The 26345-nt window shown below is 39.2% G+C and overlaps 2 protein-coding genes across 13 annotated transcripts in view; one reads left to right on the forward strand and one right to left on the reverse strand.

Moving 5' to 3' along the window:
• The window catches only part of TEX10 (testis expressed 10), a 55762-nt gene extending 33204 nt beyond the window's left edge, over positions 1-22558 (forward strand). For all 5 annotated transcript variants that reach the window (XM_032120199.1, XM_032120225.1, XM_032120218.1 and 2 more), the window contains 6 exons: positions 4713-4801; positions 5972-6105; positions 17733-17813; positions 20267-20448; positions 21426-21636; positions 22322-22558. In XM_032120199.1, coding sequence (XP_031976090.1) covers positions 4713-4801; positions 5972-6105; positions 17733-17813; positions 20267-20448; positions 21426-21636; positions 22322-22435 — 811 coding nt within the window. In that variant the 3' untranslated portion in view covers positions 22436-22558. The remainder of the gene's footprint in view (positions 1-4712; positions 4802-5971; positions 6106-17732; positions 17814-20266; positions 20449-21425; positions 21637-22321) is intronic.
• Positions 22559-22781: 223 nt separating this feature from the next.
• INVS (inversin) overlaps positions 22782-26345 on the reverse strand; it is an 85027-nt gene continuing 81463 nt past the window's right edge. For 6 of the 8 annotated variants that reach the window (XM_032120148.1, XM_032120130.1, XM_032120166.1 and 3 more), the window contains 2 exons: positions 25825-25905; positions 22782-23673 (listed from right to left, as the gene is read on the reverse strand). In XM_032120148.1, the coding sequence (XP_031976039.1) occupies positions 23558-23673; positions 25825-25905 (197 nt within the window). In that variant the 3' untranslated portion in view covers positions 22782-23557. The remainder of the gene's footprint in view (positions 23674-25824; positions 25906-26345) is intronic. The other 2 variants (XM_032120140.1, XM_032120184.1) reach the window with 2 other exon arrangements.

Below are 26345 nucleotides of genomic sequence, written 5' to 3' on the forward strand. Positions count from 1 at the left end.
ACCTTAAACCTGAACCATAAATCAATTGCTAGCTAGTTGAGGTCAGGAGGCACAGAGATAGTAGTCTGCAGTTGAGAAATAACCGCTTGTGCACAAACTGCAGTTGTTTTATTTTGCAGCTGTGTGATACAGCCAGCCTGAAAATAACAACAGAATGAACTGAAGTAGTGAAATCCGTCTGGAGTTAAAAGAAAAGTTTGTAGCAAGTGATAAAAGGAATGCAGTGCATACTTGCTTTGGCTGAAAAATATTTGCTATGCTAGTGACAAGGGAAGCAGTAATTTTTAAGTTAATTAGATTCATCTTTTCTTTTAATACCATTTGGTGTACAGAGCAGGTTACCTAAAGGTGCAATTCTAAACCTCAGAAGAGAGGTTCTCACAGAGAGTGTGTGACCTTATGGAAATTACAACATGTAATTCCTCATAGCTAATGTGGGTTTGGACTATTTGACTGGAGAGGTCTCACTCATACGCAGTTTGATAACAGGTTCCCATTGTCAGTAATAATTTATTCAAAAAAGAGAAGTTATAATGTGCTTATTACCTGTCTTCCACATATAAAGCAGATAATTTTTTTAGTCAGATGTCTGACATGTAATTTACAAGCATCTTGAAAACGCGTTTTAAAAGTGCACACAGTCCCTAATTATTCATGGTAGTCTTAATATATTAAGCAAAGATTTTAAAAATAATTAGTGATGTAGTACATCAACATCTGTTCTAGAATTTAATCTCTCTTGTTCTGTGTTGTTTATCTTATTTTTTATTTCCTTTAATGTGAACTTCAAAATTGAGCAGCTTTAACAAGCGTCTACATTATAGGCACTTGGGTTCTAAGGTAATTGAGGTGATGACAGCTGGTTAAACTTGTGTTTAAACAAACTTCTGTGCTGTAATGCTGCTCTGCTTGTGTTTGTGTTATTAGAAAGACATTGGTTTTGGTTGTAATTTATTGTATCTGTGAGATTCTCATGTGGCCTTTTAATTACATGATTTCATGTTATTTTTCCATCCTCCATTCTGGATGGAGCACCTCATGAGCACTGAAGGAGCGTTTACGTAGTGTTACATTTTGGCCCTCTTTCAGTAGGAGGCTCCATGTTTTCTCTATTATGTCCCACTTGGAAAACAAAGGGATTCCCTCCCCCTGCCCCCACCCGTGGAAGTTTTTTGTTGTGCTCAAGTAATTTTCACAGCTGCAGGAGATGGGAAGATGGTATTTTTCCAAGTTTAAAGATGTGGAACTGAGGCAAGGAAAAGGTGTAGACAGAAGTACACAGAAGTACCTGATGAGTTTAGGAATTCAGTATGAAACATTTGGGCTCCAATTTTTGTAGAATACTTTGCATCTTCTATCTTTAAAGCAAAAAATTGACCTCAAATTCACTGTAAGTTCAAATGGAGAAGCAGAGATCAGATGAGTCTGTGTTCTGCTCTTAGAAATACTTGAAGCTGTATCTCTCACAGCTGTCAGTGGTGTTTTAGTCTTTTAATCACTGTTCAGCTGTTGCAGGATAGGGATAACTAGCAGAAAAAAAGGGATGAGAGAAGCTTCCAGTGTGAATAACGTGAGCTTAGTCTGTCCCAAAAGTAAAGAAAAAAAAAAAAAATTGATGATACTTGAAAAAATGTGTTACCACTGACTTCTGTCCTCCAATTTTAAAAAGTATGTATCTCACATCTCTTATAACTTACCTGAAATTGTGAGCTAGTACTTCTACTTTTTAAATTATGCTTCATACACTGCACACATTCTAGGTGATGCAATAAATAAGGAAGGTACAGGTCAGACTATGTTATCCTTCATGGTGTAATCCTGATTAATCCATTCATCTATGATTTGAATGAGACATAGATTTTTTTTTTTTCAGAGAAAATACGACATATAATATTATCATACTCTAAGGTTTATGCACAGAGAGGCCAAGCTGAAGATCAGAGGCAACCTTCTCTGTCACTTTCTAAATTTAATGCTAGGTTATTTTTAACCTGAATGCTCTTTTAACATTGAGGCTTCTTCTGTGCATGTAATAGCTTTCGCTTTCTAACAAAGTAAACTGCAGCTGAATTTGGCAATTGTGATTTTGTGTGTGTGTGTGACTCAGTGTAGCTCTGCTTGTAGAGATGAATCTTATATTAAACCATTTAATAGCTCTGTTAAGGGTTTGTGCCTTATGCAGCCTCCACGTTCCCAGGGCAGAACTGCCGGGGTTCTTTCTGCTTCCTCTTATGTCTGTATCAGTGGCCCTTAGCCTGGTGTTCTCTTAGGATGCTTAATGTGCTTGTCCTGTTTGTGAGTTTGTAGATGGGTGGGTAAACAAAACTGATGAAGTGTTTGATTTCCAGATGTTTAGCAATAAGCTTCAGAATTATTTCTCCTGTCCAGGGATCTCCTGAACCTATGGCGATTTGTGCTTCCTAGACTGCAGTGAATCTTTTTTGTTCAGTCTCTTCTGGAGGTTATGTAAAATTCTTGCATGCACTGGTCCTATTGTCAGGAATTCAAAGCATCTGCTAACTGTTGCATATGGAAATAGAATTTTTCCAAAATGGAAAAATATTTTCTTATTTGATTATTTTAAACCAGATTCTAACAAGATTTGTCATGCAAGTCCCTACTCCCTGAATTGGGGCTTATCACATGTTCTTTCTTTCTCTTTTCCTAGATTTATTTATTTTCACATTTGCCTAACTACCTTTGCAGCTTCTCATCTGTCGTTATCTCTCCCAACCTCTTGCATTCCCACCATTCTGCTCAGTGGTTGCATCACAGTTTGACTTTCTGTGTCTAGTAAGTCCTAAACTCTCTTGAATCTGTCTCCATGCTCCTCAGTGCTTATGTAGGTAAAACAAGTGACCTTGAGTCAGACTCATGGTCCCTCTGCATCAGATTCAGGGAGATTCTTCTGCTGTGCTGAACAGGACACGGGTTTCACTCTCTCTTCTGGTGTATGGGTCTGATTTCTGTGTGAATATCCACCTTATGTAGGGAAGTAGTGGCAAGAGCTCTTGCTGATTTAGTTGAGTATGTGTGAAGTCTCTTCCATGCGGTAATGAATGGGACTGGGACCTCCTTGGAAAGATGGAAAAAATTCGCCGTTCCCCTGGGAGAAGACAATTTGCCATGTCCAAGGGATTTGTCTCGGGAGAACTTGGAGGTCAAGTAGCAGCCTTAAGGCTGGAGAGAGATTGAGAGACTATGGGTTAAGAAAAGGAAGTAGTGAGCCAGGCCTCAGGGCAGGACCTGGCCTCCTTGGAACCAGAAGGAAGCATGCAGAGCTGCCTGCACTGCAAAGTCACTATGTCACCTGAAATATGGCAAATCCGTACTGCCAGGCATTAAGAACTCAATATGAAGTGAGAACTTTATTTAATAAAGCCTTACTTCATGCTCTCTCACCTAGCTATGATATTTTGCTCCCCTAGAATTAACTATCCTACATGGTAGTCTGATGGAATCCTGAATTTTTTCTTTAATTTAAAGACATTCTGAAATTCTGTGGTTTTTCTCCTTTCTTTTTAAATAACTCCAGACACGTGCATATTCTAGCTGTCATTTTTGTGGATGCTGAAATATTATGGATGGATTTTCGTGGGTGGCAAAATGTATATGCCTGGCACAAAGGTATTCCAAATTTGATATTTTTGCTCCCAAAGCATGGAGCTGTAAAAAAATCCTGCATAACAAGCTTTCCAGAATTTTGTTACCCATGAGTTAAGCCATTTTGGCTGTTGGCAGAGAGAAATTAGGGAAAAAAAATGATCTGAGGCAGATAGTTGGCTTGGAAAATTGCATTCAGAAGCTCTGAAATTTCACAAGTTTGTAAGAGTGGAAAGCAGCAATCTCTTACAGCAAAGATCCATAGTCTGTAGTGCCAGTGCCAAAAGCAGCATACACTGCAATTTGAATAATACGCATTTTTGCATAATGTGATGTGGGTCTGAGCTGCAGCCTTCTGAGGAAAGCATGTGTGAGATGTCCTTGTTCCCAGCTCCTGGCTTCCTCCTGGTTCAGCACTGGCACATGGACCAGACTCTGCCATTAAGTGGTCACTGGTGTCTGTTTGCTCTGAGTTTCCACAAGCACTGGCTTCTAATTCGAGACACCAAAGTAGGCTGGTGCTCCACTTGTTCCAGATTGCCCTTGAGAAGGGAAGTGTCAGACAGCTCTGATAACGGGTTTGCTCCTGTCTTGGTGTTTTGCTCCTTTTTGTGTTCTTAATCTCCAACCAAGTTTTTAACTTAGCTGTGTTTAATAGCTTCAGCAGTTCTGAAAGAGATGCTGAGACTGCTTTCACATGGGGTTGTTCATGTAAAGAGCTGTATTAAAAGTAGTGGATATAATTAAAAATATAGCCCGGCATTTGTAATATAATGACTTTTACCAAGTAAGGGAAATAAAATTAGTTTAATTTACTGTGTCATCACTGTACTAAAGATTATAGCAGTATTAATGAAAATCTCAGTAACTCAATCATCTTAACAACCTAAGCCCATGCTGGGGTACAAAGTTCAGTGTGGCTTGTCCTTAAAAGAGCCAGTTCTGGTTTTCAAGCTATTTAAAATGCTATTCTAACAACAGCAGTTAGAAACGGGACTGCTAAAACTGGAACAATTTAGGCATGCTAATTGTGATTCTATTGTGCAGGTAGGTTGTGAATTCTTAATTATATGGTTTTTAATAAACTGTCTGCTGTTGGTTTTGTGTAGATCATCCTTTGCAGGCTGGAAGTGCCAAGTGCAGGATAATTCAGTGAATGATGTGGACTATTTCAGCTTCTTGTTTTCAACCCTTATAGGTAATCCATATGAATGTAATAATTCAGAATTAACAAAATGAAATTTGTTTTGATAGTCAATTACTGAATTTAATTTAGAATAAATGGTTTACTAAGTACTTCCTGAAAGTAATTCTAATCTTGTTACATATTTTTGATATGAGATACCTTTTATTCTCTGGATCTGATTTTTGGCACTCTCTTTTTACACTTTTCCATTTGGGCTGAATATTTGCATACTTTTTCTTCATTCTAGCAACTTTCCTAGGAAAGTATGAGGAAAACTTAAATTCAGCATATGACATAAGCAAGATTGTTTTTCCTAGCTTGAAGTAAATGTCTTTTATTGGCTCATAACAATGTAAATGAGTGCCTCTGGGATTTCCTGTGAACGTGCTTATGCTATTAAAAGCATTCCATCAGAATAAAGTAATCAAAGTACGTTAAAATGAACTGGCCAAGGTCAGCATGTGAGCAGAGCTACTTCTGCTACTCTATTCTTACTCACCTATAAAAATAGTTGCATTCTGTGATGATGCAACTTTGGGAAGTTACAGTGGTTAAAATGATGTAATATTGCTAAGAAATAACTTCCACTAACTTGTGCTGTGGTAAAAAATAGTGTGTGTTCTTCACCACCTTGGTTATTTATAATGTTCAACTACTTTGATTTCAAAAATTACCTTTTTGTTCCTAAAATGGTAAAAAGAATGCTGAACTGATCACAGAGAAAATGAAAGCAAAGCCCAAATAACTCTTGTGGAGAAGTCATCCTGTTTTGCTAAAACATCTAATACCTGTCTAGAAATAATAAGCCAAATGATATTTTTTAACCCTGAGGTTACATTATTTATTATCGAGGTTACTGAGTTACTGTGAACACATGAAGTATTTTGCATTATACTCATTTTTTTTTTTTTAAAGATACATATATTGAAAATAGCATAACACTGGCCTCTTAAACTTTTTTTTACACCACATTACGATATTATTGGGTTTCAAAAATATTTTTCTGTCGAAAGTCAAAATTTGTACTTTGATATACTTCGTTTATAATACCAAGCAAGAGCTTTTAAGAAAAAATTGTTATGTTGACATAATGTAAAAGACAGTGTTTGTCAGAGATGCTGTTAAAGTAGAACACGGTTTGGCTTGTTTTGTGATACTGTTGTACTGCTTCTTCTTCCCCAGGGTTTTCAAGAGAGGAGCTGACTAGTCTCCAGGGCATTAGAGGAAAACCACACATTAGCCAGACACAGCTTTCACCTATCCGTCTTTACCTAACTGATCTGGACCAGTTTTTACACCACTGGGCTGTGACAGAGGTAATACATCAACACTAATTCTGAATGACAGCATACAAACTCTGAGTGCTCTCCATCCCTTTCCCATAGACGCCTAAATCCTGTCATGATTTGAGTTGAAAAAAGAACAAAAAATATAAAAGCTGTCGAACTGCCAACATTTTTCTACAGCCATCAGATCATATTTTGAAGGAAGCTGCTTTAAAAGTTGAATGTTCATATAGACATATAGTATGCAAAGCAATACTCAAGGAAAAGATTGGTAGAAACCTTGGTGGAAATTCTTAAGCACTAATAATATTAGGACCAGCAATATGTTTTGGCTTTCAAAAACAAATTAATTGGGAAAATACTAATTATAAAGAGTTTTCCTGGAGAGTAAGTCCCACTATTAATTAAAAAGCACTTGCATTAAATTAAATTTGAACTTGGAAGCAATATTCAGTTGGCATTGGTCATTATTTAGAATAATTCCTGATTAGTTAACCAAAATATGCTGGGATTAGAAACTTCACTCTGAATTCAGTACTTAATATCATAAGAGCTGAAAGCTTAATTTTATTGTTGGTTCTAAAGGGATTTGAGCCACCATATTTTATTCAAAACAGGTGCATTAGCTGTCTTTCTGCATCAACTCTTTTTACTGTTTAGCTCGCCAGAAAACGCTTTAAGGGTGTGAAATCATGTTTTAATGACATGCCAGTTTGACAGTATTTATGAAATCATGGTCCTGAATTCAGAAAGAAGAGTGAAACAGGTTTTATATGTACGCTTTTCATTCAAGAAAGCAATATAGTAGATGTTTCCTACTTCACAGTGTTTAAGTGATAATGTACTGAAAGTGATGGTAGTCTGAGATACACATTGAATGTGTGCTGTTACGTATTAGAAGGTATTTTAAGCAAGGCTGCTGTTTGGTACCATGACTGACACACATTTTTGGGTGTCCTGCCTTCAGTCATTTGGCTTGTGGAGCAGTTGAACTTCCTTATTTGTTTTGCATTGTCTCTTCTGGACAGTAATGAAGTGTTTTCCCACCAAAATATCTTTCTCCAGTATGGAAAGATCTGAATGCTCTCTTTCCATGTCCTATCCTCTGTGAATGCACTAAAGTGATTGTTTCTTAGAGTTAGCCTAATCCCATACGGCATCTGAAGGATTTATGTACACCTTACCTGTTTCTAAAAATGTCACCTCTAATGTCTTCTCCTTCCTCTTATTACTTCTATTCCATGAATCTTTCACAGTCGGCAGTGAAATAGGACTACTTTCACACATTGAACAGTGAAGTAATTTGATTTCTTTTTTGTGCCTTTGGTTCCTGGTTGCAAGTTTGAGTTTCTTCTGCCACAGTCTTCACTGTTGTGGTGCTATGAAGGAGAGTCAGTACTTTCAGAAACTTGAGACTCGCTTTTGTTAAAGTACCTTTTCTCAGGAAAGATACAAGGTGCTCCCCCAGGTTGTCAGAAGGGGATGATGGTCACTAAGCAAAGAGCTGGATGTTCTTGGTTAGTAATGAAAGATGATTTGGACATCATGTGGAGCACTGCACTACTTCTGCACTTACGTTTCGGCCTGAAGTCTTTTCTGGAGACTACTTCATGAAAGAGAGAATAGGAGCAAAAACTCTGTGCACCAAAAATCTGTGTGAAGAAGGATGAGACCTTCTAGACTCACTTGATTTTGTAGATTTTAACCAAAGGGAGTTCTGAACTGTCACTTTTTCCCAGTGAGGGTGATCAAACACTGGAATAAGTAGCCTGGGGACATTCTGGTTCCCATCTATGGATGTACTCAAAACCAGACTGGACACAATGTGGGGTGACCTGCCCCAGGTGACTCCACTTGAGTAGGAACATTGAATTAGAGGGACTTGAGGGTGTTCCTTCCACCTTTAGATATTTAGATAAATAATTAGTGATTATTTGAAAACTCCTTCTGAAAAAAACCCAAGTCTTTTTGTTTTACCATCAACAAATCTCTTCATTATTTTTGCTTTTTAGACATAACAAGATCCCACAGTATGAGTAGAGTTTTGTTGTTTTCTTTTATTTGGTAGTTTTGTTACACTTACATTGATCTAAAAGTCAAACTGCTCCCATTATAGGGTTGCCAGGTACTGCAATGCTGTTTGGGGTGTTCCCTCCAGATCTGCTAAGTTTTTTCCCCATGGAATTTTGTGAACAAAAAAGTAGAGGCACCTCTACAGTAGCTTGCTTTCATACTGGAGAAAAATAAAGATATTCTTTCCTCTTGCCTCTGATCTGGTGATAATGGTGGCATATCTGTTTGTGTTACAATGAGAAGTGATCATTGGTATTGAAGCAACCACTTCCTTTTATGAGTTGCAGAATTCCATTTGTTTTTCACTTGTCTGGTTTTGATTTCAGATGCAGTCATAGATATGGTAAATGATACATAAACAAAACCATGCTGAAGCTCTTCAGCTTTTAGATTACTTTTTTCTCTGTGTTTAAATATCTAATACAACACTGTTCTTTAAGTTTTAGGAGGTTTTATCTTTTCCTTTTATGAGTACCATTCTCCAACCTCAAACATGTTGACCAATATTCTATATAATGCTCAGTTTGTGAAGAAATTATTCTGGGGACTGTAGTCCATAAAAACCTTGGGATTTGGAGTCTGGACAATTTTTTAAAACCAAGAAGGTAAAGAAGAAGAAAAAAAAGAAAGAAAAAGGCAGGCTTGGGAAAAACCTTTCCATTCAAGATTTGCCATGAGCTGCACACAAATCCTTTTTGTAGATGAAGTAGTTTTCACTAGGTGCTGAACAAACTAATCTGCTCTCAAAAGGAAAAAAAAAAACCTAAACAGCAACAACAACAAAAAACCCCAACCAAAAAAGCAAACTGCAGAGTTGCAGGCTCTGGGAAGAAGAAAACTGCCAGCAAATCATGAGGCTCTCCTAGGGTGTGTTGAAAGACAGTATGATATGAGGGTTCTGTGTGCGTTGAATTTGAGGGAGGTAGGTTTGGAGCTGCTTTCTTCCTAGTGGACATAGTTCAAGGTGTGATAGAATTCTGGAGTCAAAATATTTCTAGCTGTGGCAGAAAATTGCTTTATTTAGATAGAGAAGTGCTACAGGAAATAATAAACCCCAGCTTGATTTGGTTATGCTCTTGGCGGGACTGGGTAGAGTGCAGAGCTTCTGAATGCTAACCTTTCGTCTGTTCCCTTGCTGGATAAGGAAGTTTATGGTGATGCTGTAATGTTAAGCAGAATGTTTGTAGTAATTTTAAATACCTGATAAATGAGAACAGTGCTTGTTGGCTGCAGACCAGGCCTCTACTCTATGCTGAGAGTTGTTTGTTTAAGAGTTCTCATTGTGTAGTTGTAATTCAGGATTTCCTCTCAATGGAAAAGTTTTTTAATGTGGATGAAAATAAATAAGGAACTCTGATGGAATTAGGATTTGAGGGCCTGCTTTCATATCAATAAATGAGACTAGTGATCAGATCCCTATGAGTCCTTCCACAGTCTTCTTTCATCTCTTCCACCTCTAGGTTTGTCTAAACCATTGTTAGTTTTTAGCTCTCTGCTGAAACGCATAAAGTTGCAAATACTAATTCCCCATAAGTTTTATGGAAATAAGCAGGTGGAAGAGGAAAAACGCTCTAGATTAGCACAGGGTGGTTTATAACTCTGTTCCAGCATCCTGCTTGGCAGCAACCAGTCTGCAGGGGCTGTCGCTCAGCCTGTGGGGGGTGTAGGGGCTTGTGAGGCAGGAGCAGCAGGGTTGTGGGACTGCAGAAAGGTCCCAGGTGTGAATCTGTAGGAGGCCACGGCTTGTTGGCCTTACTGCTCATTGCTCAACTTTGTTTCAAGTGCAGGGAAAGGCAGTCCCAGCTTCCTGTCCCTGGCTGTGCAATGGGTGATGCCTGTTTTTAAGGGTAAAGAGCTGTAAGAGGGAATTTCATGTATCACATATGCATGCCAGAGATGCGGGAGGAAATATGATACGCCTCTGCAGAAAGGGCAAGTTCTGGAAAGGAAAAGAGTAACTTGAGGCATTTCAAACAGCAGCTTGGACTTCTGGAGTGTTATTATAGCCAGGACAACTGGTAGCATGTGGATTACAGTAACAAATGCACTTCTGAAAGGAACTAATGCTTTGAGGTAGTTTGTAACAAAATCTGTTTTGAGATGGATACTATTTGTAATTTTTTGGTTTTTTTTTTTTTCTGGAGCATGGTAATTGGAAGCACGGCAGTCTGAAACCATGTTGTTTTTTTGTGGAAGCTTATTTAAATGGTGGTGATTTTCAGTTAAGGAGAATGCTTCAGAAAAGTGTTTCTTTAAAAGCTATTTTGCATAGTTCTAAAGGTTAGTCTTCATGATTTGTCTAAAAGATATGTTAAAGGTGGGAAATTTGGTTCCTTTTCTGGAGGACCTTCTGCTTAAAATTACTTCTGTCTTGTTACAGCCAATTATTTAAAATCACTCCCCTGTAGCTGAAATAAATGAGACTCCAGAATAAATGGTTGCAGCCTGAGGGAAGAGCTTCAGCCTTGGCTCATTTTAACTGTGCCCATAGTGTTTGTCAGTGATATTGTTCACTCCCTTGTAATTGAATTGCTGTGCCAGGATCGAATGAAAAAGTGCCCACAGAAATGAAGAGTTTAACAAGGTAACCGTGTATACATGGTAATTTCTGTTGTAATATTTGATGTTTGTGACAGTTGAACATTTCAGAGGGCGAAAGCAAATGATAATTTGAGGGCTTGCTTGAAGTCGACATTCCAGAGCTGTATCGAGCACACAGCTGACTCAAAGAAATAAAATATTCAACCAAATGTTTAAAATGTTTAAGAGCAAACATTAGGGAAGGTCAGCTGCTTTTAAAAGCAGACATGAATTCAAAAACCTTGAGATGCATGTAGTGTAATACACTAATCTGTGTCAAAAACTGTTAAGTCTTATATGTGAAATACAGTTGGGAAGGCTGGATCTGCACAGATGTGCTATGAAAAATTACAGCAAATCAATAAAGAGAGCAAGTCAATGCATGTAAATTAAAAGCCCTGCGAGGATGTTTGTCTTGAGAAGTAAACGGTGGTATAGTAGTGCTATATCTTAACTTTAAGCAGAGATTAATGCTTTAAAAAAAACACCCCAAATTGTTACAATGTAGATTTTGAATTGAAGTTCCTGAAAGATTTCAACTTGTCTTTATTGAGATTTACAGGTTAGAGTTACATTGGAGAGAAAAGGCAACTGAGGGTAAATAAACTTCCTTCTAAATAAACTTCCTTCTAAACTAGGAATATGGTACAATTTTAATCTTCTTTAAGGAAGACAAAAAAGTCTAAATAAGCCTGTTAGTGTTCAGTAAAGCTACAACTTATCTCAGCTTTAATGTTTAGAGGTGAAATTAATTATTTTCTTGGAAAGTAATGCAAAGTCCAGAGAAACAAAAGGGAAATAATTTAAGTAAAAGTAACGCCTCCTAAAATTAATGAAGCTCTTTTTCAAAGGTCTCTTTCATAAGATGTAAAACTTAAACCCAAAGCAAACAAAAAGCACCACACTAGCCCCCGCCAGTAAAACACAAACAGTAAAACACAAACTTCCAGAAAACCTAAGATGATCTCCAGGCCAGTGCTCCATTGTACCTGTATCATATACTTCCAACTCGGAGCTGGTAGCTCACTGCAGCATTACTGCACATAACTAGCATGAATTTACAACTCCACAGGTACTGTGTATTGTGCTTTATATTCAAATCCTGGCTTGTGATACCTAACCTAAATTTGCTCAGAAAGACAGGCTTTGTGGGACAAGAGCTAGGTGTAGGGTTCTCTGTGCTTTCAAGCCCTTTTGTTTGAAGAAGAGGCAAGCAGGTGAATTTGGAGGCTTCAATATCAGATGTTTCTTGGCTGTCCTGCACATAGTCTGAAGAGGAGGCATCTAGAGGAGGAGCAATTGGCTGTGGTGACATTTTATAGCTGTGAGGAAGCTGCAGAGCTGTGAAAGAAGGGCATATTACAGCTGCAAAAGGATGAAACAAAAGCTGTTTTGTGGTGTCCTTTCTTTGAATTTTGTTAGTAAGATGGCTCTGAGAAGAGAACCCGACCTGTGATGTTCTTCTGGTACAGCTTTGTCTACTCCTGGATAGCACACTAGCTGTCCAGCTTAAAACCTGGTTTTGCTGATAGTATTTTCAGAAATGCCCCTCACTTAGAGAGCTGATGGGATTGGCTCTAGCTCATAGTTCTCTGCCCCTTGGCACCAAATCTTGCTGGTACCCAGACTTGAACACATGATCAAATTGTTGCCCAGGAAGTTAGCTGTGGTGTTTGCCATTCAGGTATTTGTGTCTAGTGGCAAATAAAGATAACTTCACTTAGTTTAATTGATTCTCAAATATAAATTTTGTATGAGACCCCATGCCACAGCCAAGGAACCTGCAGACAGGCAAGCACCACAGTAAAAAGATGCAAGATGAGTTTGTGTGCTGCAGTTACCCTGTTTTTGACCAGCAATAGGGCATGAATTCCTCTAATGTCATAATTCTTCTAAGTCTATGGAAATATGTACTCATTCAATATATGGGACACCACATATGTTCTTAAGCATTTGTAATTCTTAAATAAGTTTCTTCATTCCCTGTTCCTCACCCTGTAATGTTCTCCTGCAGACACTGCTCCTCCTTTTTGGCGGTTTCTTTTTTTAACTTAGGTATTGTTGTGAATGTGTAGGGGTTTCATGTGGGGGTTTTTATGGAGAGGTTTGTTCAGGTTTTTTTTTCTGGAGTCAGTGAATCAGGAATACCTTTCACATCCACCCCTGTGAGCTTACCCAAGGCAGATGAACAAAGATCTCTTGTTGTATGCAGCTTTCTCAACAACTCAGGGCACTGTTAATATTGCCCTGTCAAATCAATTTATTTCAGAAAGAGAAGCAGCACCTGTCAGGGGAGTACAGTGTCTGATAAGCGAGGGTGCTTCAGGGGAGCTGGCCAAGCTTCAGATGCCAAGCTTCATTGCCTGCCCCATCACCTGAAAACTTCTCATTTTCTACGCTCCACACTAACACATTACACTGGATACAGTCCTGCTCCAAACAGGCATTTCACAAGGGCTGGGGAATTCACTGCAGAATAGCCTGTTACATTTTAGTTACCCATGTTCGAGGTGCATGTCGATGTGTGTTGAAAAATATATTGCAAAGTTCACATTAGGTTATAGTATCTGGTGTGCGCCGACTTTCTTTTTTAATAAAATCACTTCTCAGGGAGTCTGAACTGCCTTTGGTCTGACTCCACACAGTAGTTCGCTAAAATACTTGATCCATCATCTTTCCTGCTTGCTTGGGTTCCTCTCTGTGCTCATGCCTGTGTGTGTCTTCAGAGGAAGGTGAGTATTTTTCTTTGAAAAAATAGTACTTTGCAGCATGATTAAACTTGAAATGATAAGAAAATTTTCTCTGGACAGTTGCTGATAAGTAGTTTCCTTGAGACTTTGCATCAGGATTCTGTCGTGTTGCAGGAAGCATTGAGGGAGTGGGTACAGTTCAATAATGAACAAAACATTAGCCTCGCTTCATCAGTTGTGCTTGTTCCTGTTGCCATGAGGGCTCACACTGAGACTGGGCTTCCTTGGGTCATCCCAACTCTGTCTTTTGGAGGCAAGAGCATCTTAGAGATGAACAACATTAAACTGATGAAATCCTCTGATTCTACATTAGAACTGTGAAAAGGCTGCTTGGGAATGCGTTGTCAGTCACTTAGGGTCGCTGTCAGTGGCAAAAATGCTTTTAACTCATCCAGTTGAAGTAAAACACTCCATGGTGTCAGGATCTCCAAAAAACCTGGGTCAGGCTGTGCTCCTGGGGGCCTTTCCATCCTTTTTTGTTGTTTGTTTGTCTGGAGTTTTTGTTTGTTTCTTTTGTTTTGTGGTGGTTTGGTGGTGGTGGGTGTTTTTTCTTCCCTGTTTTAGTTGGCTGCTGTTGGAGTTTGTCTTCAGTGTGGCAGGCAAGGAGGCCCCTGTAGCAGTGACGTCCCAAAGCGCCAGTAGGGAACCTGCTGTTGCAGTTGTGTGGCTCGTGAGCATGCTGGGTACTTGGGCTTGTCTGATCAACAGGGATTGGTTTGAAAACCTGCCAGTGGATTACAGAGCCTGTAGCATTTGCTGCATAATGCTAACAGATAATCTCCATGTTTAAGAGAATGCTTTTCTTTAGGTTAATTTATTCAAGTGAGCATTCAAACAAGATTAAAAAGAAAAGGAGAAAAAACCCAACAGAACGTCTAAGGCTAAGCCAAACCTGTTATAAAATACTTGCCTCAAAAAGAAAAAACCCACCCTTCCCTGATCAAAAATGCCTGTTCTCAGTCCATTCACTTCAGGATTGCTCTGAGACAAAACTACTCTGGCTTTGGTCCAAAATCAATCTATGAATGTGCCAAAAATGTGATAAATGCTAATCAAATGTAATGTAATGAATCAGCTGTGACATTTTATTATGGAAATTAAACATCATGCAAAACTTTGCCTAAGGAAAATAAATTGTCAGAGAAAATACTAATTTTCATGTGGTAATTAAGTTTTCTTTTCCTTTCATTTCCATGTCTAAAAACGTTTCAGTTTCACTTTTTATAACAGGCATTTGGTATGAAAGCCATTTCAACCAGGATTTAATTTATGGGATTGAAAAGAATTGCCTCTCCCACTTAATTGCAGGAAAACAGAACTGATGTAGGGAATGGTGGTGCTGTTTTGAGGGTGAGAAAGATCTAAAAGGTTGAAAAATCAACTTGCACTTTACCACAACCCTTCTAAGGAATTTTTGCTGCCGTCCAGTGGTATGATGCATGTTTTCCTCGCCAGTTCAGGAAGAATCTTGAGTGTGGCTGTATTGTAGCTGTAATGAAATGCTCCAACAAGGGAGAGCCTCAGTGGATGATGGGCTTGCTCTAGGGACATAGTCCTAAGGGTGAAGTATTAGTAATGAAACCGTAGTTTGCTGGGTGGGCCTCGTGGATTTGCCTTCAAGGTCTTTAGTTTGTGGGTCTGTATTGAATCAAAATGGATCTCTGGCAGACTGTGTCTGGTGTAATGTGCTCACAAGCATATGGCAAACTCCTTTGTAAACTGCCTAAGCTCTGTCTTATGAGCAAGAAATGTCTCCTGCATTTTCCCCTTTCGTAATCATCCTTCCCAATTTTCATCTCATCTGCGTTCCCACCCAGCCATGATCATTGTTACATTTAGTTGTTGTTTGGATACATTTGTTTTCCTGCAGCGTTTTTCATCACTTTGTAAGTGACAGTAAGATCCCTTCTTGGGTGTCATTTTGCCAGCTCAGGCAGGTTAAGTTCTTTGCACTGACACCTGTAAGACAGGACCTCTCTTCTTTGTGCAGTTCTTCTGTGTCTGTTTTGTTTGAATTTGCCTTTCTTGAAAATGAGTGGCTCCTACTTTGCACAGTATGTCAGAAATGGTCTAACTCTGTAAGAGTAGTACTGAACAGATGATCCTTATTCTGTCTGATTGCTTCTCTTGGGATTATCTTTACATCCTGAAGTAACATTTGCCTGTTTTGTGGTTGTATCACAACCACCTTGTGGTCAGCTGTTACTCACAGAATTTCCTTCTCATTTCCAACTGGTGAAACTCGTAGCTGCATGCAGAAGCTTTTGTCAGTCTCCAAGCACATGGAACTTTTGTTTCACTGAATTTTTTCTGTAGCTCTTACTCATCAAACCTGTGCGATCTTTTCCATAGGTTAGTCCAGTCCTCCTGCCTTGGCAGGGTTTCTCAGCTTGGAGCTGTCATCCGACAGATTTCATCAGTGCAGCTTTACCTTTTGTGTAAGTGCTACTCATTAAAATGCCAGGTCAGATTGGTGTCACAGTTTGTCCTTGACATGACAGTCCCTGGTAATAACCTCTGTTGCAGCTTGACTTTATTCCTTGACACTGCTAGTAACACAGATGTTTTGAGTGGGTTTCTTGGGAATATTCCAGGGTACCTAATATTTTATCACTTTCAAACTGCAGCGTACAAAAGCCCTACTATATTTAGGATGGTGTACTCAGTTTTAATAATACTGTTTCATTATAAAGTAAATGTATAGTAAAGGTATTCAGTGCAAGAGTGTCTATGAAATTGTTTTTTTAAACAGTCCTACTAGTCAAACGAAACACTTGCACTACCCCTGTGATACTGATTAACATGAGCAATGTCCTGACAGCCCAGCAATGTTATGTTCCACCAGGCAAATGTGTTAAGGATCTCCTGAATTTGGCTGGTGTAAGCAGGGCTAAAAACAGGTGTGGCATGTAATTTTGGAAAAAGCTGAGTGCGCTTCTGTATCACCACAAATGGTGCTGCTTGGCTATTTCTGATTAAACCACCACTGGCATCCACATTAGTTAGGGCTGAGTTTTCATGCCACAGGACTTGGAGCTAATGGTTCTTTCCCTCACCTTTCCCTTCCTCCAGCTGCAAGTGTTGTGGACTATGATTTTTGACACAACATGGTTGATATGTTCTATTTTGTCATTATCTCTTGTTTTGGTATCTTGACTTGCCTGATTCAACTGAAGTCTCAAGACCAAGACACTGTCATGGAATTCAATGCCTCAGGTCAGATCCTCCTGTGAAAAATTCTCTTCGGATCTTGAGTCATGAGGGATCTTAGAGGAAGGTGTTTTGCTTAGTGGAGATATTTGTAAAACTCATGGACTTAAATTCTTTCATCCTTCAAACTGAGTTTGCTATTTTCTGATTCCCTTAAGCACAAAGAGAAGATTCCATTCCTCATGTAGTGGTTCTTCCATCTTGCCCTTAGCAGGACATCACAATTCCTCATGGTCTGATAACACACTCGTGCTGTGCACATTGGCTTCTCTGGAGGCTTTAGTTGCCACTCTGGTGGCATAAGCAGTGAATGTGAACAGCGAGAGGGCATCCAAGCTCTCCAGCTAGTTTGCAAATTATTGGAATAGATGGGAAGGGAGAGAGGAACAAAGAAAGCCACCTGCTGAAGATTGCAGTGCAGCTTACCAGCAGTTCTACTGGAGCTGTGGTTTCTTTACCCTGTCCAGGAGACATTTGAGATTTCATGGTAGTTTGCTAGTGCCTGATTATATAAGCACCAGAAAGTTTTATGCAGTTTATGAAGCAAGATTTCATTACATTTTGTATCGTTTTTGAACATGACGTTTTTGGCACTGTAGAGGAAAATAAGTTAGAAATGGATTTTTTTCTACATTCTTGTTATATTATTTTTCTGTTTCACTCTGATCCCTCTGTTTCATGCTTGATGCAGTTATTTGGGAAGTTGTTTTCTGAAATTCTTTGGCTATGTGGAAAGGAATTTGGAGGCTTGGTAGGGCACTCTTGCTTGATAGACTTGAAAACTTTTGGCCTTCTATTACACAGATAAAATGCAGAGACCCTTTCCCAAAAAACCTAATGGTGTAGACCATCATCTCTTTAAGCACTGAGCAATTCATGTTGGCAACGCTAGTCTTACACACTGTAAAGAATCAGTACTTTGAGACAAAATTGCTATGTGTTCCTGTAGGTACTTTGGATTTAGGTTTGTCAGCAAAGTATGACAGTGAGTGATTGCTGGTTGCATTTGGAGTGCTTAAATATAACTTTGTTTTATTAAAACAGGTGATCTGTCACAGCTTGTCCACTATACCTTCACAAAGTCAGTGTTTTGACATTCTCCAGACTGGCATCTGTAAATATCTGGTAGGTACCATTTTATCTTCTATGTTAAAACTTCCTTGTGATAAATATGCTAACAGTCTCGTTAATCCCCCAATCCACTTATCCTATGTATTTCATGTATAATTTCAGCATTTGCAAAAGCTTTAAGCAAGATTTGGGTGAGTTTAAAAAATACATAACTGTTGGTAGCTAAGCTGATGAGTAATTTTGCTCAGATTTGTCAATACTTCAGCTTGTCTTCAAGGCAGTTTGGCCATAAATGAAACACTTCTTGGTTTGCTTTGCTTTTCAAAAGAGCGACCAGCAGATTTAGATGAGGTTTTTTACCTCATCACTATATGTAAGTATCTAAACTATGCCAAGAAGATGGAGCCAGGTTCTTTGTGGTGCTGTGCAGTAGGACAAGAGGCAATGGGCAGAAGCTGATGCTCAGGAAGCTCCACTTGAATGTGAGGAAGAAATTCTTTATTGTGTGGGTAACTGTGCTCTGGAATAGATTGTCCAGAGATGTTGTGGAGTCTTCCTCACTGGAGATACTCAAGAACTGTCTGGACACAATCCTGTGCCACGTGCTTTGGGATGACCCTGCTGGAGCAGGGAGGTTGGACCAGCTGACCCACTGTGGTCCCTCCCAACCTGACCCATTCTTTGGGTTTTACAGCCTGTCTTCTAATCCTGAACATGCCTGAGCTGAGGATGGGGATGGCAAAGCCAGAGCTGGGTAACAGAAGGGTCAGGGACAGAATTTGCAGTTACCTGTGCTGCTGCCTGATGAGAGGGAGGACCACAGGGTCTGCCTCTGCCCTCCTGTCAGGGTGGTTCTGTGACCTAACAAATGTCTGCAATTCCCTGTATGGGGCCATACTGAGAAGTTACTAGACCAAAGCTTCCATAGAGGGAGTAGCTTACCTATAACCATAGTCTGGATTTTTGGGGGTGGGTGTTGACTTAAATCAGCTTTTGAAAAGGCTTATATGTTCTAGTGCCCTGTCCCTTTGAGAGCAAACAGTTAAGTGGATTTTTAAGGTTGGCAAGGCTGCTGCCCAAGGTCTCCAACTTGCTGCTTCACAGGGAGCAAAGGCACCATGGAGGCAACATCCTATATGGGAACTTATCTGAGCAGCCTCATCTACTGGATTTGTATAAATTGAAATGTCTCTGTTCACATTAACTTCCAGACTGCTGACCAGCACGTTCCATCAGTAGTGTTGGCTCAGGTCTTCAGGATGGTTCTTTATATCCATCTAGACTGTTGCCATTATTTCTTATTTATGGTTGATCAGGAAGATCATTATTGGTTTTTATTGTTTGGTGCCTCAGTATCCTGTAGTATTCAGCAGGGTCGTGGTGACAGCTGCAGTCCCACCTTCTGTCAGGCAGGACCATCATCATCCTCCTGCCTGTGCACCTGACTGGAACAGGGTCAGCCTGGGACAGTGACCTGTGCTCATGGCCTTGAAATACACCCAGTGTCTTAGGCTGGAAGGATTTAAAAGTTTCAGCCTGTAGTTGTTCTGTATGTCTTACCTCTCACAAGTAATGGTATGAATGAAATACATTTCACATTTCTGTAGCTTGTACTTTATTGATCTTATCTCTAAACATTTCTAAAAGAAACAGCTGACCTTGTTAAGTGAACCAACTCCCTCTGTCAGCTTGAAACAGTGTATTTGCAGGTGAGCAAATCAGACTATTCTCAAACTCCTTAAATAGTTTTTTAAAGGTAAATGGTGCCACACTAGCAGTGCATGATGTTTTTATGGCTTTACAAGACAAAAATCTAGGGTACTTATTCCACAGTACTTCAAAATTTAAACTGCTTCCAAATTCACTGCCTCTACACAAAAAAGAATTTTTTCTAAATTATTTATCGTGCCTATAAAACCCTTACTCAAGATGTTGTTCTCTCTTTAACAACAGCAGAGCATCACCCCACTTTGGGCTCACCACATATTTCATTAGCTTTGCTTCACCTCGGTTCATAAAGCTCCTGTTGGGCTTCAAAGGAGACTCACCCTGGTGACAATCCAGTAGAGGCTTTCCTTTCTGTAGCATAAATCAGAGTTTCCTTCTACTTCAGTGACTGCTCACTGCCATTTCAAGACTGGAAAGGCCTTCCCAGTCCCATGATAGATGCTTAAAAGGAAAGACCTGTTCTGCCCAGAAGATGGATTGTGCCTGCACTGTCATTCAGAGCAAGGCTCAAAGCAGTGCTGTGTTTTTCAGATATGTTTGAGATGAGTGTTTGTTTAGAAGGGATGGAATGAAGATGTCAATTTAACCTTCTGCTGGTATGGGTGGCAGTTTATTGGGAAAGTAGGGATTTGAAAAAATGCAGTGGTCTGTAGAGTTTGATCAGAAGCAAAGTAATACATGTCACCATAGGAAAGCTCTAGGTTTGCTTGTATCCCAGCAAAAAATCTTCTGTATAAAGTGATGAACTTGGGTTGTTTTTTTGTCTTGTTTTAATACAGGTTGGATTGGTTGTAATACCTGATAGCACAGCTGGATCTGTTCTATGTGCCATAAATAAGCTTTTGGATCAAGCCTGCATCATAAGTGAAAACCTGCACAGGTTCTTGGCCTCCTGTTGTTACAGTCTTCTGTACTTTCTGCTAACTATAGACAGAGAAGATGCAGAACATCTGCAGAAAAGGTAAAGCTGCTCTTCTTACCATCTTGTCTCTGTCTTTGCAGCCACAAATATTTAGAGACGTGACATGACAGGGTACCTCCACACACATACAGTTTATTTTCCTGTCTCTCTGCTTACTTCAAATCACTATGTAGACTTAAGAAAAACATCTGCAAAGTTACCAGGAATTACTTAAAACAGAAAGTGAAGAAGGTTTCATTTAAAATTGTTCTACTTGGATGTCAAAACCATCCTGATTTTGTAAAGTTGGATATTTATACCTTAATCTTTAACCTTAGCTTCATTAGATACATTGAAAAGCACCATGCAAAGAATTTGGCTTTATGAGTACATATTCTTAACTGATCTGATGTTTCAGTTTTAACAAAACTTCTCAGGCATCATTACATAGATACATTACATAGATATTTTAAATCCATTTGATTTAAAAAACCAAAAAGCTACAGATAATGGATTCAAATAAATTCACCTGAAATGCATAAATGTCTTTAAAGAGGTCAAACTTTTCCATACACAGAAAAGTTGTTAAAAGCTTCCTGAAAATTTACTTAAAGCCCAAGTCCTCCTCCTCTTAATGTATTTAATGACTTGCATATCACAAGGAAATGAGTCCATTATTTAATTTCTTATGAATCTTAAACAAAGATTCAGGTGTACCAGAAAAATGACTGAACAAAAAACCTCTTTGCAGCTGTTATCAAGCAGAAATTGCACTGCATGAGAGGTTCAGCAATATTTGTAGCTTCCAGGGCAGGGCCTTTATTTTTTTCCAGTGCTGTACAAAATTTTGGAATATTTTCAACTTTGGCATTTTCTGGTGCAAATTTTCTGCTTTGCCTCTAATTATGGTGAATGCAGCTGGTGTGATTGAATCCACAGAAGCAGGTTTCCTTGTACAGCCATGCAGCCAGTTCACAGAAGCACCCTTGAAAAGTGTGTCCTCTATGATTTCAGTCTTGATTATCTTCTCCTCTCAGGGATATGCTGTGGGGATCATGCATTTCTGCATTAGCACTCCTGCCACGGTTACTGAGGCTGATGCTGCAGAGCCTGCAAGTGAGCAGGATCTGTCGGGAAGAGCTGCCCATTGTTGCTCAGTTGCTTCGCTTACTAATGCAGCATGGGCAGCTCAGGAACCACATGATCACAAATGAGTTTCTGGTGCAACAGATCATCAAGGACATCATGGTATGAAACTTGTTTCCCAGAGACTACATGTATGTCGTGTTTATTTTTAAAAATTAGTTCAAACATTGAAGAAGAGCCATTTTAAAATGGTGGTGGTGAAAGCAGATGTAAGACATTATGGTGAGGTTCTCTAACCTGCAGGTTAGGAGGGGGCTGTTTTCCTTTAGTGTTGAAAATGTCACAACCAATGCTTGTGGTGTTCCTTTGTGGGTGGGTTGTGCTTGTTGTTGTTGGGTTTTGTAAGCCACCTACAAATCCTGAGAAGAGGGAATTCCTGGGCTGTGGGCTGTGCTGGTCTCTTGGTAGCAGTTCTCCTTAGACTGGGTTGGGGAGCTCTCCTGCACTGGTAGAACCATGCTCATTTGCATTTTAATTGCCTATAAATTGCAGAATTGGAAAGTAAGTGAGCCACTCTAATTAAGAGTAAGGAAAGCACATCTGGTGTAACTCACACGCTTGGTAATGTAATGACTTAGTGTACCCAGTTGTAACACTTTATTATTTGGGCTTTAACAGACACAGCGTGTGGAAATGTGTAAAAGAGAGGAACAATGTCACTGTGTGCAGGGGAACAGGGCTGTCTTGTACCTTTAACAGTGCACCTGATTACCTGTAAAAACAAAGCCAAGTTTTGCAAGTGCTGTTGGGGAAATTGAGTTTTACCTTTTGTCCTCCTTCTTCCTAGACACTGAAGAGTGGTGAAGTTCAGGAGCAGTGGCTCACAGACCTCCATTACTGTTTCAACATCTACCTTGCCTCTCATCCCCAGACACCTGGCCCTATAAACACAGTATATTGAAGAGGTCGAATTGCATTTATTGTAAAGCATTTACTTCTATTTAGTTTTGAATGGAAGATGTTGGAACAAAGCTTGTCAATTTTTTTGTAAGTGAAACAATAAAAATTTTACAGAGAACTGCAATACTTCTATTGCCTTTTTTTCAAGCAAGTAGATGTTACTGGAAGGTGTTTTACTAAAATGTTGTGACTACAGTGAGGGGTGTTAAAGAAAATCCAGTCCTTGATGCTGAAGAGCTTGCAGAGAAACAGACTTAAATTGACTCTGCTCATCTATTATTTTGAAGCATCACATTATTTTAAAAAGAATTGTGTAGTATCAAGTAGAAAAAAAAGAGAAAACAATATGCTTTAAAGTAACATTTTTTATTTTTTGCTGAGTTCATATTTTTAAATACTTTGTGCAAGGTAAATACTGTACACTGTGGCAGCTCCAAAGCTATTAAAAGAACCGTTTTTCCCTAGAATAGCATCTTTTTTTGCTTCTCTATTTCATGCACATAGAAAAATAGTTTTTTAAAAAAATCGGTGATAATTTCAAAGGGTAGAAAACGCAGCCCTAATAGTTTCCATAGGTTGTGAAAGCAATTTCTTTAGTGAGTGTTCTTTGTAAACATGTCTACATTTCCTTCCAAATCCATAGTTAGCTAAGGAACAATTGTTTCTTTAGTAGAGAAGTGGAGAACAAAGGCTATTCTTCCATTCCTGCTTGGATTTCAAAATAAATTTAATGAATTTGATGTAAAATCGAACATTTGTCTCTCAGAAATGTAACATCTTTAGTACAGTTTCCCTCTTCTTTGAGGAGAAAATTCCTACTTTTTGCAATGGAGAGCTTTGATAGCCCCTGCAACTTTATTGCAATACTAGGCTTAGTGCTTCATCTTCTGTCTTCAAATGCAATTCAGATTTCATCCTGTGTTGGTAAAGAAATTAACAGTTGCATTTAAAAACCAGTTTGTACACAAAATTGAGTCCAGCTCCTTAGAAGTCTGCTTGGTCTGTAATGCTGTGATAATACAAAACTGCAAATGTTCTAGTTTAATACATCATAGATGGCTTATACATTGTGAAAGATAACAGTTGTACTGGAATGGATTTTAAATTCCAAACATGGTCTTGCTTAATGCTTGAGTCTTGCATTTTTTGGTTTTGCAGCAGTGGTTGGTCTCATGTTGTATGAATATTGCCTTGATTTTCCCATGTTCTCCAGCAAATTAACACACTGTAGGTTGCTTACTGTAAAAGAACAAAATAGTTTTGATGAGTAACTAGTGGGTGAAAAGAGGCTTCATCTACACTGTGTTCTAGATTTCATAAGCAGCAAATCCCCTGGGCTTTTTTTCTTGGCATCTCACTGCTGATTGTCTCTCAATAGAATTTGGTTTCTGTGGCACTGGGTACAGCTTGTATGGAACATTGATGCTGCTGCTGTGTGTGTCGGACTTCAGCAGCCTCTCATGGTGCAGCTTAAGATTTACCCCCATAAATTAATGAAGGATTCCAGACTAACACAACACTCTTGGCTGAATTTGCTGAAGAGTAGAAAGAGATTGTGTTGAGCAATGTTTAGCAACATGAGGTAGGCATTGGGCCTGTTCTAGAAAGTCAGGGAAACTAGTCCAGGGCTAAAGTGAGTGCTCTGAATTGTTAGAAAGCAAGAATGAATGTCAGCTGACCCTTCCCAGTTGAGTCTGGGTGAATGTCTGGGCTCATGCAATGTTTTTTTATTTCCTGTAATGTGCTACAAATAACATGCATGTTTTCCTTTCCCAGTTTTGTAAAGATTAGCTGCGAACATTTCAGTGCTTTATCCCATTCTACCCAGGGTCATCCCAAGTGCAAATCCAAGTGTTTCATTGAGGGTGCGAATTCAGCACATATTAAGGACATATTCTAATGCCAAGAGTTGCAAAACCTGCTCCTTTGCAACTCTGAACACACTTTAATGTCCACAGTGAAACAAAGAACTATGCTGGTTCTGCTGCAGAGCACCTCTCTAAGTGCCACTTGCTGAATTGACAAAGGTAATCTATTCAATTTAAAAAATACTAGAAAAGGAACAAATCTCAGGTTCTGAAATGTTTTAATGACAACAATCTTAAAGGGCCTATTTGCCAGAATATTCCAAAGCACCTACCCCATGTGTATATCCCATCCCTTTTGTACCTGTCACCTTCTGCCTGCCTTACTGAACATTTCCTTTGAACACCTGCATATCCCCTCTTCCAAAGTGTTTGCCTGAGTTGTGTGTCAGTCCCTGCTACAGATTTGTCACTGCACGCGTCTTCCATAAGCTCTATGAACATTAAAGCTCGGGCTGACAGTCAGCCTTCACCTTCCCAAATGTACCTTCTGCAAGGGAAGAATCAAACTGAACAGTCTATTCTGACCTACTCCAGGCACCTACGTCAGAAACGGAGTATCTGGCATTAGCCACTGACAGCTCTGAACTTTTCCAACAAACGTAATGTTGTCATGCACAAAGGCAGGCAGATGAAAAACATGTTATTGTCTTTTAAGTAAGGGCTAAAGTTCCCTGAGCTCCTATTAGGTGAATAAAAGTAGGTAGTGTTCTAAAGGAACTGGGCAGAGTTCCTATCACTAACCTATTCGTCACCAAGTTATGAAAGCAAAGGCCACTCCAGCCTCAAGAGAAAGCCTTTTTACTTCAGAAGACAGGGAGATCTGTTGTCCTGTAAAGTTAAACGAAAAGAGCTAAAAGCTCTTTTAAAATTTAGATCCATATCTGCATGAAGAGGTGGCAATCAAACACCTGTCTGGGTATGCCTCTTAATTAAAACAGTTCTCAGACAGTGAAAGAAAAAGGCCTCTGTCTCTTCGTGAGGCAGCAACTCACCTACAGTTCTAACAAACTCAAGGACAGGTCCACTGTCAGATTTCCTTCTGACTTTGGAGTTGTGTTAAACTACTTGGAAAATGTATTTTACATCCCTTTGCAAACTACCTGAACTCAACTCCTTGAAGCAGTTGCTGTGTTCCCATCTAGCTGTGGCCTGTCTGACCAAGGTGTAGCACAGCCAGGAACACCAAATGCCCAGCGGGGCACTAAACCTTCACGTGGTGAAAGCACCAACATTACCACAGCTCCCAACCCCAAGTAAGTGCATAAGACACTTTAAAAAGCGTGAAAAATGACATTTAATAAAGAAGTTTTTAATCTAAATGACTCAACATAAGGATAGAAGTGCAGTGCTCAATTAAGCCCAAAAGTGAAAGAAGGAGCGTGCAATCACAACAGTTCGGTAGTAGTTACATATTTTGATAAGAGAGCCCAGTCCTTGAGAACATTGTTTTCTTATCTAAGAAGAAACCAACCTCATGTATATAAACATCAAATTAAGCATTCTTAAAATGGATGTGTCCTACCTGAGACCAACTGCACATCAGAAAGTTTCAGCTTAGAAGGAGGTCTTGTTGACTGACACGCTTTGCCTTCCTGAGAACGTCCTTTAACAAACAATGTGAACATCTCTCTGTTTATCACATAAACATGTGATGATGTATACCTACAATCTATTTCAGTGAGCTACAGCATTATTTTATCCTAAAAATTACTCTCATTTATTATGGAGAAACTCATGAGACACTGTATGACAGAAAATTGTGACAACCACAACTGAAATTTAACTACAGTTAAAATACATCTTGCAGTTGCTATTAAAAAAAAAAAGGAAAATAAATCTATTAGCTTTATTTTTTTTACCCTTTTTGGGTCTAAGCTACAGAGCCATGATAGAAGTGACTCACCACCTGTTAAAGTACCTATAGTTAGCATATCCTTACTTCATCAGTGATCCACATTGTACAGGAACTTGGGGTCTAGAAGCAATACTTTTCCTCTGCCTTTTCTTGAAGATGCATTCCTTTGCACATGCACATTCAGGCAC

Source organism: Corvus moneduloides, chromosome 1 (genome assembly GCF_009650955.1).
Source record: "Corvus moneduloides isolate bCorMon1 chromosome 1, bCorMon1.pri, whole genome shotgun sequence".
Lineage (NCBI taxonomy): Eukaryota > Metazoa > Chordata > Aves > Passeriformes > Corvidae > Corvus > Corvus moneduloides.